General features: G+C 35.9%; 1 protein-coding gene across 8 annotated transcripts in view; it reads right to left on the bottom strand.

Annotated features, from left to right (window-relative positions):
- The window catches only part of MAP7D2 (MAP7 domain containing 2), a 69,491-nt gene that overhangs the window by 31,418 nt on the left and 20,880 nt on the right, over positions 1 to 17,193 (bottom strand). The window contains exons 1-6 of one of the 8 annotated variants that reach the window (XM_031959519.1): positions 9,597 to 9,708; positions 8,447 to 8,567; positions 7,437 to 7,535; positions 5,567 to 5,677; positions 3,298 to 3,420; positions 849 to 991 (exon numbers count right to left, since the gene is read on the bottom strand). In XM_031959519.1, the coding sequence (XP_031815379.1) occupies positions 849 to 991; positions 3,298 to 3,420; positions 5,567 to 5,677; positions 7,437 to 7,535; positions 8,447 to 8,552 (582 nt within the window). In that variant the 5' untranslated portion in view covers positions 8,553 to 8,567; positions 9,597 to 9,708. Of the gene's footprint in view, positions 1 to 848; positions 992 to 3,297; positions 3,421 to 5,566; positions 5,678 to 7,436; positions 7,536 to 8,446; positions 8,568 to 8,774; positions 8,966 to 9,596; positions 9,709 to 17,193 lie in introns of those variants that run through there. The other 7 variants (XM_031959518.1, XM_031959511.1, XM_031959513.1 and 4 more) reach the window with 7 other exon arrangements.

Genomic DNA, 17,193 nt, shown 5'->3' with positions numbered 1-17,193 from the left:
AAATTCTGCTCCAACATGTGCCTAATTGCTAATTTAATCAGATATCATCTGAGTTCTTCTTAGGGGGTTCTAAAGTCTCTAAACAGGCATAAGACAGAACAAAGTCACCAAAAATTAGTAAATCCCATTCAAATTCTTGGCTTCCAATGTAGTAATGGATAGAGTGACTGTAGGAAGTCAACTTATAACTTTTTCAGTAGAATTGTGAATATTCTATTTCATTTGATCCTCCAACAATCCTAAGAGAAAGGTGCTACTATTATCCCCATATTTCACAAATGAGAAAACTGAGACAGACAGAGGTCAAGAGAAGTGCTTTAGTTTCCCAGAGCCATTAAGTATTTGAGTTAGGACTAGAACAAGTTCTTCCTAACTGTAGATCCACTGTACCACCTCAGTAATGCTCTTCCAAAGAGCTGATAAACTGAGATCTATTTGGTTATTATAGGTACAATTCAATTACAGTTGGCTGGGGAAGCTAGGAAGTACTCTCGTGGATAGAACACTAGCCCTGAAAGTCAAAAGAATCTTGAGTTCCAATCCTGCCTCAGACACTCACTAGCTGTCAAGTCACTTAATCCCAATTGCTTCTTCTCCCAAACAAAACAAACAATTATTCAAGTTCTTAGGGATCCTACAATACTCAACTTTGAAGAGTTCATCATTTCATGAAACTTCCAATAAAAAATTTAAAATAAAATAAATAAAATAAAATTTAAATTAAAATAAATTACATTTAAAATAAAATGGATGGATTTTTTTTAATACAGTTAAGACATTTCAAATTAATTTAAAGTCACACAGATCAACAACTTGATAGGGTGACCAAGGCTTGCTCTAAAACTCACCTGTTCAATCGAAACTGCTCCTCTTGGGGCATCCCCAGCACCAGAGGCCGCCATCTTCCTTCTCTCTGGGATACGGGCAGGAGAGGCTTTGTGGGGAGACTTAAAAGGGCTACCTGGGGCTAAACGAGGACAGATAGGGGAAACTGCAGAGTTATAGCGTAATAGTCAAAAGCAAAAGCAAGGAACAGACAGAAGAAGAGGGGGGGGAAGGAAAAATCACACAACTTCATTATAACTGGGCACATGGCAAAGAGCAATCTTTAACTAATGGTATTTCATACTCCAAGGGAGTCCTAACCCTATAATAGCAGATGTTTATATGAAATCATCATTATTCCACTTTTAATAGATACATGAATAAGAAATAAAATCTTTTAAAGTTCGAAATCATCATTATTCCACTTTTAATAGATACATGAATAAGAAATAAAATCTTTTAAAGTTCACCTTTTTTTTTAAATCCTCATTGAATTTTGTGGGAAATTCTGAAAATTCTGAAAATATTTTTTGGAAACAGTGTTTTACAAGTGAGAAGGATATGTAGAAATAAGGTTTTATATGATTGCACAGATATAACCTATATCAAATTTTCATCTTAGGGAGAGGGTAGAAAAGAAAGTGAGAAAGATGCTGGCTCAAATTTGAGCCATGCCACTTTCTATTAGTGGGATACTGGGCAAATTATTTTCCTTCATTGGGTCTGTTTCCTTATTTATAAATGAAGAAGGGTTCGATTGGATGGCTTCAACTCTATAATCCTAGAAAGTATTGGGTTCCTCCACATTGTACTGAGAAACCTCCCCTTAGGGAACCATGGGCATAATTCGATAAAAAATCCAAAGGAATTAGATAAAGAAAATTGAAGTAAAATTTGATTGTGGGACACAATAGCCAAGTGTCATATAATCTGCCGAGAGAATAAAATGGATTTTTTTTGCTTTTGTATAGTCATTCAGTCATTTCTGACTCTGTGACAGTACAGTGAAATTAAATTTTAAGTTTAAAACAACATATTTTTATAGCTGCATAACTAATTAACAAGGTTACTTACATATAGTAACATTTAATCTCTCCATTTTACCCAGAGAAGTAACTATGCTATTATAGCATCATAAGTGTGTTAAATGGCTTTAGTGAGATATTTTAAAATGTGAAGCTTTTTAAAAAAAATCATAGATAAGAAACCTCCAGAGTCATCCTCTTCTGTATCAAGCTTTGAAAACAAACAGAATACTTCTCTAAGCTTTCAGATGGTTAATCCAGATATCAACATGATCAATTCAAGTTATATATCTTGCCTGCTGCTTCCTTTTTCCCTTTTTAAACACTAATAACATTCTTATTACTTTACCAATTATTTACCTATGTCCAACAGCATAGCATACAGTACCAGTGTTTTGGTGACTTCATTTTCATTTTTTCTTTCATTATAAATAAATAATATGATATCTTAGCAATCTGTAGAATAGCTTGATTTTTTACATTTAATTGGGAAGTTAAAGAAAGGCTAATACCACATAAGTGATAAAGATTGATTCCTAGGAGCAAATGGATTCAACCTTGTGCTAGGATGATTTCTTTTGGGTGAATTCAGAATTGAGGTAGAAGTTTCCATCTCACTGCTAAATCAGGTAAATCAGTTATGATCATGCTAGAGAATTTACTCAAGAGACAAAATTGTTAATTCAGTAATTCTGAAGAAATTGTCCTTAAGTAAGCTTGCATGCATTAGTTTATTGAATTGAATGTTTACTGTGTGTAAACAGAGAAAAAAGAGTTCTATAGAATTGACAATTATCTTATATTGTCTACAGCACTGGTCATCCATGAACAATTGATGAGAACTCCAATTATGAGTTATCTTTATATTGCATTATTATCCCTGTCCCTCTTCCTCCCATACACAAAAACATACAGCTTGGATAAAACTATGATGAGTTGGTTCTTTTAAGTAACAAATCATCTTACAACTATATTTGTGGAATAAATACCATTTGTCCTCAAAGCCAGTTTCTGTTATCTAGTCTGATCAAATGGATTAGTTTGTGGCAATAGTGGTAGATATCGCAATTCAGATTCTGTAACAGAATTTCAAGGTTAGCTTCTCTTTGTATCCCTCACCATTTTGCCCAGTAGGTGTTTAATAAATGCTTCTTGATTGTCTGTAAGCTTAAAAGACATACATTTACTTGCAACACTTAAGAATACATTTAGGAAGACAGGATTATTTTAATTTACCCTAGTCCTCAAGAGTGTAGTTACAATAATTGTAGGAAAAGAAATTTTGGGAATTAGCAGTTTAAAGACATTATGCAAATTTAGGAAATGAGGAAAAGAAAAGCAAAAATTCACCATGAAATAAAACACTTCATTCCCTTTTCAGCATTTTCCACAGCTGCTAACTGCAACTTTCATACCTTAATAGTCAAAACTTTTCAGCCTGTTTTACCTGAATCAATGGACTGCTGATAAAGCATGAGTGTGCTTCGGTTTCTGGCTAAAGAAGACTGTGTGGGGGTCAACAGTCGCATAACAATAAAGTTTTCCAGTGGACTAAGGTGCATGCGGTGGGCTGAAGGATGGAAGCAAATGAAAAAAAAAAAAAAAATATATATATATATATATATATATATATATACACATATATACATGCAAAATTAAAGAAAACAAAGCAATGTTGAAAAAACACAATGTGCATCATGCAAAGGGATGTTTTTGAAAACACAAAATAATTTAAATTTCCTGAGGATCAGACATTTAGTAGATTTCTTGATATTTACAAATACACATCAAGAGTATATTATTTCATAACTATAAATTAAACAATTATACATTACACAAAATAGAGTGATAAGACTATCCAGTCTGGAAAGGTACATCAACTCTATTGAGACACTAGAATTTCTGAATAAAATTTTTATTACTGAACATTTGATCCACATTCCTAGATGTAATTGGGAACTACATTTTTTTGCTCAGAAAAATCTAATATTAATAAACATACAAAATATATATCAATTCCATAAGAGAGTTTCTATAATCAATTAAAAATAATTGTTTTATAAGACATTGTCGAGAAATAATTATATAATAAATCTTTATTTATTTTGAAGATAATAGTTAATGAACACTGCCATCATGCACTTTTTCCATATCAACTGGATTTTAAAAAATCATATGAAATTAGAAACAGTCAACTCCCTATTATCTGCTTTAATGGAAGGCAGCAATGTTGATTATTCAAAATACAGATAGTCCAAAAGTCATGTGTGTGTGTGTATATTAACACACAAACACATATTTTATTATAGCAAATTGTCTTCTTAATCATACCGATTTCTTTAGATTGATGCAATAATGTCAATATTACAGGGAGAAGTACATTATCCTGGGATTAAAAACTATCCTTTAGAGCAGGTATAGGGAGATAACTAAGAGTTGACAGTGAATGATAAAGCATGGGCACACAACAGTAATTCACAGTAAGGAGAGAACTTGGGTTTATCCCCAACCTATAACTCCAAGTGAATTTTAGGAAACAGAACTGCCATGTGCTTCATATGCTTCATAAATGTTTTCATCTCCGCGTCTTTAATAATTCTGTTTTTAGGCGGCTCCTGCAAACCGCACTACAGATCAGCAGCACTGTCATACTCAATACATCTAACAGAGAGGGCCTGCCAAGCTCTAAGGGAGGAGTTTAATTATAAATTCACTGATAAGAAGCATTAGGAGAAGAACATCCTGGCAAGACGCAATTTGTCCTTTAAAGGGCACAAGTGTTATCTCTATTCCCCTCCAAAGCAACTCACATGCTAAATATTCCATCAGAAATGCAATGTACAGCAGATCATACCTTTTGAGATGGTTTTTTAAAAAAATCATCATCATCATCATCACACAGTATTGTAGGTTTCTTGTTCCCACTCTACCCTTTAACCTTCATAGCCTGAGTGAATGTTTTTTTTTGGCTACATTTGTGATTTATCTAAACCCCTGGGAGAGAGCTGCCTGACAAACCCTATTGAGATAGAACGCCAAAGACCTTTAAGTCTCTGGTTCAAAGTATATCTAAAAATGGCACCAAACAAAGATTGTCACACACATCCCAATAGCTAAATTCACCAAGTGCCAACAGTTAAAGCACCTGAAAATGCTGCCTTCTTTTAACCAGCTCTTTCTTAAGTGATCATATAATTTCTCTTCCCATTTAATAGGGAGCCTGGCCTATTATCATGGGAAATTGCAATGGCCTAATTTGTCAGAAGACTACATTTATCAGAGTAACATCCACCTCATTGATTGCAGCATTTCAGAATCAGGTAGGAAAATCCCTGACATTTATTTAAGTTATTAGGTCACATCCCACTTGCTTGTAAATTAAATCCCAGAAATAAGTTAAGCAGACAGCAGGAAGAGTAGAATGATTTTGCAACCAGGACAGAAGGCCAGTTTTCATTCCCTTGCAATAAAACGTAGCTGTCCCATTCCCCTATCATCTCTTTTCTTCCCAAGGATTAAATGATTTAACTACGTCCTAATATAATAACAGTTATTTGCAAAGGGTAGAGACATATGTGTGTTGGTGATGGGTGGTTAGGAGAAAAAGTCATTCACAAAAGAGACAAGTTCTAAAAAAGGTCTATAAACATCCAAGAGAATGTTTAAATGCAGAAAGAAGAGGACCATAGAGAGGTCAAGAAGACATAGTCACTTGCCTTTATCAGAGGAATAAGTAATTGCTGCCGTGGAGGAAGACAGACGCTTACTGATGGGTGACTCCAACTGCTTTGGAAGATTCATTGTAGAAGCTGAAAGTTTGTCACATGCTGCAAGAAGATGCATGAAAAAAGAACATTCAGTTACAGGGCAAGAAATCAATAACTGTTTTCTTCCCTACCTCATTTGTGGGCCTTTGTTAATGATAGTTCTGAATTAACAAACTAGGTATCTATGTATTTTATATACTAAAAATCCAATTGTCCTAATTTCAAATATCCAGTTTCTTCAATAATTAACTATTACAGTGAAGGAGTTCCTTTCTTCTATTTCAACATTTCAATTTTTACAAAAACTAAAGTTATAATAAATCCTCATGGCAACTCCTCTTAAGAAAGGCAGTGTGGCCCAATAGCTAAAGGTAACCTGGGAATTAGTGACACCTCCATTTGTACGAGGTGTGTGACCCTGGCAGGTCCCCTAACCTTTCAGTCCCCCAAGGAGTACTCTGAGACTATAATTTGCTGAGTAACTGCTAATCTATAGTGGTGGAGGGAGCTTCCTCATTAAGAGAGTTCCCTACATCAGTTAAATTACAAGTCCCAACCTTCCAAAAAGGCTAAAAAGGCTTTTTATAATATATGTATATGTATATATATATATATATATATATATATATATATATATATATAAACACACACACTTATATACATATACTTATAATGTAATTGGTAACAACAAAAAACCCACATGGATCAATTATTATAATTCTATTCTAAATTTAATTGCCACTGGAAAAAAAAATCTATAAAATGAGTTTCACTCAACCCAGAACTGAAAAGATTACTTCATCCAACAACTCTCAAGCTTGGAAAATTTAGAATTGTCTTCTACTGTGATACTTCAGAATCCTTGTATCCCGAGACATCCCCCAAACAGATCATCTAGAGTGATTCTTTTAAACATCTGGGCCTTGAATCTTAATTCTCAGGGTCTTAACTATGTCTGCTAAAACTCGATAGGAACTAAAAGTTTTGGTGGTGTCCCAGTGGGGAGTTCTACAATATATCCTAAGCCCAAGGGGAAAAGTACAGGTGCTGCAATTAACCCCACCCATCTAAGTCGGCATGAATGTTGCTTCTAGGCAACAAGATTGGTGATGACTCTCTTTAACTCAAAACTATTTCTGTTCATGCATTGCTGGTAATTACTGCACCCATTTCTCTTTTTTGGTTTTTTGTTTTTAAGCTCTTGTAACCAGTGGCAAGTATATTCATCTTTTCTAAAGATGCTCTTTATGGGTATGCCGGTTCTCATCCCCGTTCTAGACAATGCAATCTGTTAGTCCTTTATTTAAAACAAAATGACTACCAGACAGATACAGAAATCAAGGACAAATCCCAGAATTTGTGGCTTCCAACAGCCTTTCTGCAGATGAGGCTCCCTGGCTACCCTTTCTGCCAAGCCCCCCACCAAAGTCTATCCCAGTGACACAGACAGAACACAGACATTCTACACAAATGAAATGTTCTCTAAATGGAAAAATGACATGTAGGCATTTTCTCTAAATTACTCAAGGGGTTTGCCTAGTAGGGCTCAAACAACATGCACAGCAAGTCAAGGAATTTGCTGAGTTGTTTGGGTCTGGGATGAGGGGGAGCAAAGTATGAAATGTATTCATTTCACCCAAGAAAGCTGTAGCCATGCACTGACTTCACTGTGACAAAACAATAGAGTTATAGCTCTGTAAAAAAGTTACACAGCCTCAGACAAAGATGCAGGTTTACGACAGACAAGATTGGTAGATGGATTACAGTGATTGGGAACAGTTATCACAAAACACCATGGTACTGTGATGCTCTGAAATACCATTGGAGTCATCAGTAGCAGCGGCAGAGGTCACAGGGTCTGGAGGAAGGGTGCTGGCTGCTAAACCTAGGAGAGGGGGTGGGGTATTTTCTGATTCACCTACACAGCAGAAAATCAAAGAGAAGCGACAAAAATAACCTGATGTTTTTATTTCATTACTGCTGGTTCTTAAAAAACAAGTTTACTAGAGTCATTAGAAAAAGGAAAGGTTGCAAGGTTTTTTTCTTTTAAAAAATAGTTTTTTCTTTCCCAGTTGGTGTATAACACAAAACTGCATAGCCCAGACACTGTACCAAAATTAAACATTGCCCACTCCAAAAGGAACTATACAAAGAATAGTAGCATTATTATTAAAAGAGAGAAGCATTAAGTAGTCATGTTTCATTTAGCAGACAAAAAAGCTACCTTTGAAGATGACCAACTTTATAAAGAAATTAAGACTTGTCTTGAAAACTTGAAAGCTAACATAAATAATGACAAATTAAATAATGAAAAAACAATTTTGCTTTGAAACAAAACTAAAAAGAACAATAAAAATAAAGGATGCCGGAGGAAAAAAAGCCTTTATAAATGGCAAATGCTGCTATGCATTTTTAATGGCACAGCGTCTGGCCCATAGTAGGTACTTTAAAAGAAATTTTTTTTGTTACCTGATGAAACTACTAGACCCCTTATCATTAAAAATATCCATAGCCCCATGTTTACCAGCTCCTTTTGCTTAGAAAATCAATTACTTAAAACATTGTTCTTTTTAGCAAAAATTATTTATGATCTTTGGTGTCTGAGCCACATAAAAAAAAAAAAAATAAAGCCCTTAAGAATGAGCATCCCATCTTCCCTTGAATTAATCTCAATAGCAATTCCGGCAAGTTTAATAACTGCAAAGCTTCCACATTGTGAGTGGGCCCACCGGTGGAAAATACCCCAGCAACCGTGCAGTCGGCTGTTGCTATGGGACAGTTCCATTCTGCAGAATCTGCAATGCAGACAAGACAGCCAGCTTCACTCACCATCCCTTTCTGAAGAGCCCGAGCTGGAAGCTAGCGCTCCTCCCCAAGACCACCGCTTCTGCTTCTGCTCCAGCTGCTGCGCTCGCTCCAGGGACCGTCGCATCATGGCTTCTAGGCGTTGCTGAGAAGTTGATGTAATAATATGTTAGTCAAGGTGTGTGTGTGTGTGTGTGTGTGTGTGTGTGTGTGTGTAATCAAACACTTCTGCTCTTGATGCTTCAGGAGGGAGAAAAATGGTCTTTTCTGGGCTGTTGCAGATGGGCTGAATCAGAAGGAATCTGTGGCTAAGGACCAACTCAGAGACACCGTCAGCATTAAAACTACCTACCTCCAAACAGAGCCCTTTCTTTCGTCTGCAGAACCCAGAGGTCAAGAGAAAGGCCTAAGTAAATAACCCAGAGCGTGTATCGATGCTGAACATCTAGTCCCTCTGGGGGAACTGCCACTGAGCTGCTCTGGCCCTAATTTGTTTAAGAATAATGCTTGACAAGCATTAACTCCTTCTTGCCTACCAGAAACTACAGCTATGCATCCGAGCAGCTCACAGCTGGGGTGTTCAAGGGAATGGCCCGGATGCACTCAGACAGAGGAGATTTGGGTCGCTAGAACATCAATCTAGTTCTGGCTGGTACCAGAAAAACAACCACCACCACCACCACAACTACAACCAAGAGAATACATACACAAACATTGTTCTCCCCAATTCCTACCACATCAGCAGTTTTTATGATCTTGATAAGAACTTTTATGATATGAGAAGAAGGCATTCATTCTATAAAAGAGAAGTTTGCTTTACAAAAGATCAAAATGGAAAAAAAAACTATTCCTACTACATTCTGCATGCTATGCTTCATATTTACTCGGCAGGGGTTAAGGTTTTATGATTTAAAATTGAGCAGATCCATCATTTCTCACCCTCTACCCCCACCCACTTAGAACAAAGCTCCTAAGGATAATTATCCTTTTTATATTTTGCACAGGACAGTAGAGAAATTCCACCAAAAAAATCCAAACTACCCACCTACGCAGAAAAGAGAAAATCAATAGGCACTTCAGAAATGAAAATAAGCCAGAGAATCAACTTTGTTTTTATCTTCAAGTCAAAAACATAGCAATCATACACCAGAAAAGAATCTACTGCAACTGTTACCTTGGGAAAGCCAAGGAAGAGGAGATCGCAGTAGCTGGAAGCATTTCCCTGCGTGGCTCATAAAAGCTGCTGCCCCAATTGTGCAAGCCAGTCCTGCCTCCTTCCACAAAATGACACTGCAAATACTCAATTCTCTTCCGGTGCCAGGTTTGGGACTGGGGCAAGAGAAAAGGTAACTGGCAACTCTGCCATCCAGAGACATGATAAGCCAGAGCCTGGGGCTTTCCAGGAACCGTGCAAAATGGGTAAATCAAGCATGATTCCTCAAGTCAGACTAGAAAAATGATATTTCTATTTTCTTAACTGGAAAAAAAAAAGCCCACAAAATCCTCAGATCATCCTTACTTTAGCTAAGTGGCTCAGTGGATAGGGTAACTAAGCAGCACAATGCAGGATTTAGCATTAGGAAAAGTAGATATGTGACTCTAGTCAAGTCCATTACTCCTGCTTGCCTCAGTTTCTTCACCTGTAAAATGAGCTGGAGAAGAAATGGCAAACCACTCCTGTATCTTTGCCAAGGAAACCCCAAATGAGCTCAGAGTCATACAGATGAACAACAACAATCAGTGGATAGAGCCTCTGTTCAATTCCTGCCAATACTTACTAGCTTTGTCCTAAGGCAAGATCATTTAAGCTCTATCTGCTTTCCTCAACTATAAAATGAGGATAACAATAGCACTTACCTTCCAGGGTTGTTGTGAGGATCAGATGTGATAACATATGCAAAATATTTGCAAACCTTAAAACACTACATAAATGCTTTTACTGTTGAGTCATGTATAACTCTATGACCTCAGTCGGGATTTTATTGGCAGAACCACTAGAGTGGTTTGTCATTTCTTATTCCCACTCACATTACAGATGAGGAAACTGAGGAAAACAGGTGTAAGTTATTTGCTAGTAAATGTCTACAAACTCAGGGCTTTATCTACTGTGTCGCCTGGCTGCCCCATACAAATACCAACTATTGTAATTATTTATTTAGTCAAAAGAATAGAACATCTTAAAATTCTACGATTTTATTATATTTTATATATTTTATTTCTATGTAATCTAACAAGGATGGAAAAGAGAAAATCTGTTGCCTCTAGCCTTATTAGTTTCCATAATATTCTTCAAAATAAAGGTGATAGAATCCAAAAATATCAAAGCTGAAAGGGATAGTATAGATCATTTAATCTAGAGTTATTTTTTTTTTTATTTTTTATTTATTTATTTTTTTTATTTAATAGCCTTTTATTTACAGGATATATACATGGGTAACTTTACAGGATTAACAATTGCCAAACCTCTTGTTCCAATTTTTCACCTCTTACCCCCCCCACCCCCTCCCCTAGATGGCAGGATGACCAGTATAATCTAGAGTTCTTAACACTTTCTGTATCATGGATCTCTTGGGCAATGTGATGAGGGCTGTGGACTCTTCCTCAGAATGTTTTTAAATAATTGAAGAAAATGCTCAATTTCAGTAAGAGGTTAGTGAAAATAAAACTGCATTTCCCCCTCTTAAAGATGTATTTTTCATTTGAGTTCACATCCCCCTGAAATCTATCCTTGTCCTCCCCCCTTCCAAGGTCTATGCACTACAGTTTAAGGACCCTTAGGGGGTAATCCAACCACTCTCATTTTTACAGAGGAAGCAAGTGAAGCCCATGTGTATATGTTTGGATGTCTTTTTAAACTGATAGCTAATGGAGAAAAAGGGCAGCAAAATGGCATAGTGGAAGGAGTGCCAGGCCTGGAATTAGGAAGAGTTCAGTTCAATTATGGCCTCAGACACCTCCTAGCTGTGTGACCCTGCCCAAGTCACTTATTTCTATTTGCCTCAATTTCCTCAAAATTTTGAGGTAATTCCTTCCCACAGAAGGAAATGGCAAAATCACTCCTAGGATTCTTACCAAGAAAACTCCAAATGAGGTTACTAACATGACTAAACAACAATGGAAAGAAACAATGCATTCTGCACATGTCCAGCTCTTTATAGGTTGCTTTTCCCTGACATTCAAGACTGGAACAGAGCATATAAAAAAAAGAGATGTTTCATCTTTGAATTCGCTGGTTTGGGTTGACTATTATACCCAATTAACTACTTCATCATCTTTTGGTTTGGGAAGTTAATATTTGGAGATTTCATGAGAAAGAATTGGCAGTCAGAGACTCATTTCCCATGGGGAGATTACAATAAAACATGGACTGGAAACCACTGACAGAGAGTCTCAGTAAAAATCCTCAGATTGAGTGAAAAAACTTCCCTTTCCTTGTCCCTTTCCCCCTGAGACATCCTCCTGGTACAGCGGAGCTAGAGGATGCAGCCAAAGCATTGTGGGAAGCCTGCCCCACTGCGGGGCCACTGCAGCCTATAACACCTGCATTCAGGAATGAAGGAAGAAGGGGGAGCAGAAGACTCTTCTGCCAGGAATTCAACCACTCTGGGGGGCACTTGGCTGCTGGGTATGGTTAGATTCCTCATCCAGAGCATGGCAACCCTATGACATTAGCAGCAGCATGGAGGATGGTTTTGTATGTGGCCAGTATCAGAACCAGCATTAACTGGGGGAGGGAAGGGCTGGGGAGAAGCAACAAAGGAAAAAACAGGAAAGGTTTCACTGTATTAAAGCTTTGAAGGAAAATAGCAATCCCAAGAGGTAGAAACAAAGGAATGAATTTCAAGAATGAGGGACAGTCTTTGCAAAAAGAAACGGAAATGGAAGATGGACTTTTTAAAAATAGCATTTTGTTTTTCTAAATATATGTAAAGAAAGTTTTCAACATTCATCTTTGCAAAACCCTGTGCTGAAAATTTTTTTTCCCTTTTTCTCCCCCATTCTCTTCCCCAAGATGGCAAGCAGTCCAATATAGGTTAAACATGTGTGCAATACTTCTAAACATAGTTCTATATTCATCATTGTATGGAAGAAAAATCAGATCAAAAGGGAAAATATGAGAAAGAAGAAAAAACAATTAAACAATAAAACAACAACAAAAGTGAAAATACTATTTGATCCACATTCAGCCTCTATAGTTCTCTCTCTGGATGTGGATGGCATTTTCCATCACAATTATCTTGGAATTGTCTTGGATCATCTCATCGTTGAAAAGAGTCAAGTCTAAGATGAACTATGTGTCAGGGACATTAAGACCACCAGTCTGGCTGGATCAATCAATCGACTTTATTAAGTACCTACTACATACAAAGGGTACTAAGACTTGAGTAAAAAATTCATGAAGAATGATTTATAATAAAGATAGAAGGTAGATTAGAATAAGGTTGGGAAGGACTTTAAATACAAGAATTTGTATTGGATCCTAGAGGTAATAGAGTCATTAGAGCTTCTTGAGCATTGGGATGACATGATCAAATCAGTGTTTTATCAATATCAGTATTTGTGTGGACAAGAAGGAGAGGAACAGGAGACCAGTTACTTGGCTATAATCCAGGCAAGAGGATATGAGGGTCTGAACTAGGGTGGTAGTCTGCGTGTGGAGGTGAGAGGGCAGATTCAATAGATATTTGGAGGTATTGACAAGACTTACCACTAATTGGATCTTGGGGATGAAGAATGATTTCAGGATAACTCAAATGTTGTCAATGGGATAACTCAAAGTATGGTGATACCCAGAAGAAACATAAGTTAATATGGAAAAGAGATGGAATTTTAGGGAAAAGATAAGAAGTTGTGTTTGGGACATATTAAATTGGGGAGTCCTCAGGGAGAAGAATCAGAAAAATTTTATTAGATATTGAAAAGGGCCTTATCAATCATCTAGTCTAAGCTCCTGATTTAAGAAAACTGAAATGATTTGAATGAGCTAACAGGTATAGAAAATAGCAAAGTTGGGATTCAACCCAAGATTCTCCAATGCAAATCTAGTGGAGGCAATTAGGTAATGCAGAGATAGAATACTGGGTAAGTTACTTCTGTTTGACTCAGTTTCCTCACCTGTAAAATGAAGATACTCACTCCCAAGGTTGTGAAGACTAAGAGATATTTGTAAAATGCTTAGCCAAAGGAGATATATTTGTAAAGAGCTTAGCACAGTGCTTGGCACATAAAAGTAACTATTTAATTGTTATTAGCCATCATTATCACTGCACTTTCCTTCAGTATCAGCAAAGGGATCTCCATGCTATGCTACCCTGTGTCCCATTTTTGTGCTCACATAAAAAGGTAATATACAGGGGCAGGAATGAAAGTACCCAAAGACCTGTGTTCTGATTCTTATTAATTGTGTTACAATGGGTGGGTTATTTCATCTTTCTAGGCCTCAGTTTACCCATTTGTCTATATCACACAGGACAATTTAAAGTCTGAGTAGATGCCTAGAAAGCTGGCTTCAGGTTCCAGTTATTCTGTCATTCTCCAGCAGTTAAAAACCATAGCTCACAAAACTTCATGGGTATGTTTTACTTTTATAGATTAAGCAGATGGCATAACTATTAAGAAACAAAGGCCTTCAATCTTCCTGACTTTTAACAAACAGTTGTGTGTACCTTCAGTTACCGTTTACTTCTGATTGTAATTTTGTTTTATTATTTTAAGAAAATATATTTTTATAAATTTATGTTTGTCTGCTGTGTTAAATCAAAATATGTCAATAAAATCAAAATAAGCCAAAAAAATAAAACATGTAAGTATTAAGAGAACATTTTTCACCATAAATATCAATTTAGTTTGTCATCCCTGACCCACTATAAAAATGTACAAAAGAATCTTCTTGTCAATATATATTTATACATACAAAATAAAAGTACTATTGACATAAGGACTATTTTTTTCCTCTACCAAGACTCTGCTTATTTCTAAAGTTTGTGTTGGTGTCAAACAAAAGGCAGATAATATATATAGTCTTCATCTGATCCAAATGTTAGATTCATTTTTAAATCCATCATTTGGATGTTTGGATTTATTTTTTCACAGAAACACTGGACCTCCCAAATTGTCACTGTTGAAGGATAGCTTAGCGGTCATCTGACACAACTTTTTTTCCCCCAATGCATGGATCTATTCTATAATATCCTTGAAAATGTTTAGAAAAATTGCACACGTTTAAGCTGTTTTGGATTGCTTGCTGTCTTGCGGAGAGAAGAAGAAGGAAGAAAGGGAGAAAAATTTGCAAGACAAAGTTTTACAAAGATGAATGTTGAAAACTAATTTTGCAAGTATTTGGAAAAATAAAATGCTATTATACTATCTATGAAAGCAGTCCTATTTGCATTTCTTCTTGTCCCATCTTCTGATCTCTCCATTTAAAAAAAAATATGTCTCAATGATCTTTTTTTCTTTTTCTAGCTCTTTTTCTATTTTTGGCTACCTTTCCTTTGTATAAAAGAAAAAATAAAAACCAAGTCCTTGCAATGTAAAAATTTTTTAGAAACTTCATTATATGAAGCTAAAATCTACCTTCTGTTTTAACCTTCCTATGACTTTACCCAATGATCTGAGTTTTTCCCTCTGGAATTAAATAGATTAAATCCAATCCTTCTTCTATATGACAGTTCTTTAAACATTTGAAGACACTAAAACCCCTACTTTTTTTTTTCACATGAACTGTCCTTTAGTCTTCTAGAAAAAATTAACATTTTATTGATTTCTTCTATTTTTAAGATATAGACATTTCTGGATATAACTCTGTTCTCTCAGTGAGACAAAGAAAAAAAAAAGTTAAGCAAAATGAATCAAAAGAGGGATCACATTAGACAGTGCATGCAATCCACTGTCTGTATCCTAGACAGTGCATGCAATCCACTGTATCCACAATCTTCCACTTCTCCAAGGAAAAGAGAAAGAGGAAGAAACTTTGTTTTATTATTGGTCAAGGATGGCCATTCCAAATATACAGCATTGGTTTCATTTTTGTGTTCTTTTCACCATTGTTTATCATGAGGTATTATATTAGAGAGTCACAGATTTAAAGCTAACACCATCTGTCCCAACTCTTTTTACAGGAGAGAAAACTGAGGTCGGTCCATTAAAGGTAAAATAAATTCCCCTCTTCTCCCACCAAGATCATACAGGAAAGAAATCACTGAACCAGAATTTGAACTCATTATTTCTGTGATTCTGTATACTTCAAGTCTTCATTTTTTTTCTCTCGAGTTCCAAAAAGTCACCATTTTTTTACTGCACAATGACAATTACGTCCATATACTAAAATTTAGTCAGCTATTCTCAATAAATGTTACTCCAAATTTTTCTAGTGTTGTTGGGAGTTTTTTTTTTTTTTTTTTTTTCTATCACAAAGAACTTCTATGAATTCTCTGATAATATATGAGACCTTTCGTACCATCTTCAACCTTTCTTAAGGCATGAGCCTGGCAAAAATTTCTGGTTCAAAGGGTAGGAACAACTTAGTGATTTTTCTCACGTAATTTTGAACTGCTTTCTGGAATGGTTGGACCAATTATTCACAGCTCCACCAACAGTGCTATTAAATACTCCCCTTGCTATGAACCTTCCCATATTGACTTGCTGTCCTTTGTCATCTCTGCCATTTTACAGGATGTGAGGTGAAACCTCAGGGTTATTTTAATCTGCATTTCTCTTATTATTTTTTGAGTAATCTTTCAAATCGCTCCCTATATTTCTTAGGTTTCAGACTTTTACCAGAGATATATAATATAGTCTTTAAAAAATACATTAATTTTTTTTTTGTCCCAGCTGCAATGATTTTATTTGTGCAAAAGCTCTTTTAATTTTTTTGTAGACAGAATTTTTTTTATGATCATACCAAGATCTTTTTTGGATATCAATTACTGCCATATGATGTGCTATGTTTTCCTTTTGTCTTCTCAAGAGAAGTAGGTAGAATGGGTCTATATCCCAAAGACTCCCAAAAAAAGGAAAAGATCCTATTTGTACAAAAATATTTATGGCAGCTTTTTTTGTGGTGCTAAGAACTGGAAATCAAAGGGATGACCATCAATTGGGGAACGGCTAAACAAACTGGTATAATGATTGGAGTGGGATATTATTGTGCTATAAAAAATGACAGAGTACCTAGATGGCACAATGGATAGAGTACTGATCTTGAAGTCAAGAGGACCCCAGTTCAAATCTGTCCTTAATACTTAAAATTTACTAGCTGTGAGAACCTAGGCAAGTTACTTAATCCTAACTGCCTCACAAAACAAACAAAAAAGCTATTTTAGGGGCAGCTATGTGGTGCATTGGATAGAGCACCAGCCCTTAAGTCAGGAGGACCCGAGTTCAAATCTAGCCTCAGACACTAATTACTTATTAACTATGTGACCTTGGACAAATTACTTAACTCCAATTGCCTCGCCCCACCCCAAATGACAAGCATAATGATTTTAGAAAAAAAATCTGTTAAGACTTATATGAACTAATGTAGAGTGATATGAACAGAAGCAGGAGAATGTTATACATAGTAATAATAATATTGTAAAATAAGGAATTGTGAACAACTTAGCTCTTCTCAGCAATATAATAATTCAAGACAATTCCAAAAGATCAATGATGAAACACACTATTCTCCCCCGGAGAAAGAAATGGTTTTGCTTTACAGATTAATGCATACTAGTTTCTTTTTACTTTGTTTCATTCTTTTTCTTTTGAGTCTTCTTAAACAAAAAGGC

Source organism: Sarcophilus harrisii, chromosome 3, assembly GCF_902635505.1.
Source record: "Sarcophilus harrisii chromosome 3, mSarHar1.11, whole genome shotgun sequence".
Lineage (NCBI taxonomy): Eukaryota > Metazoa > Chordata > Mammalia > Dasyuromorphia > Dasyuridae > Sarcophilus > Sarcophilus harrisii.
This window is presented reverse-complemented; position numbering and strand designations above follow the sequence as displayed.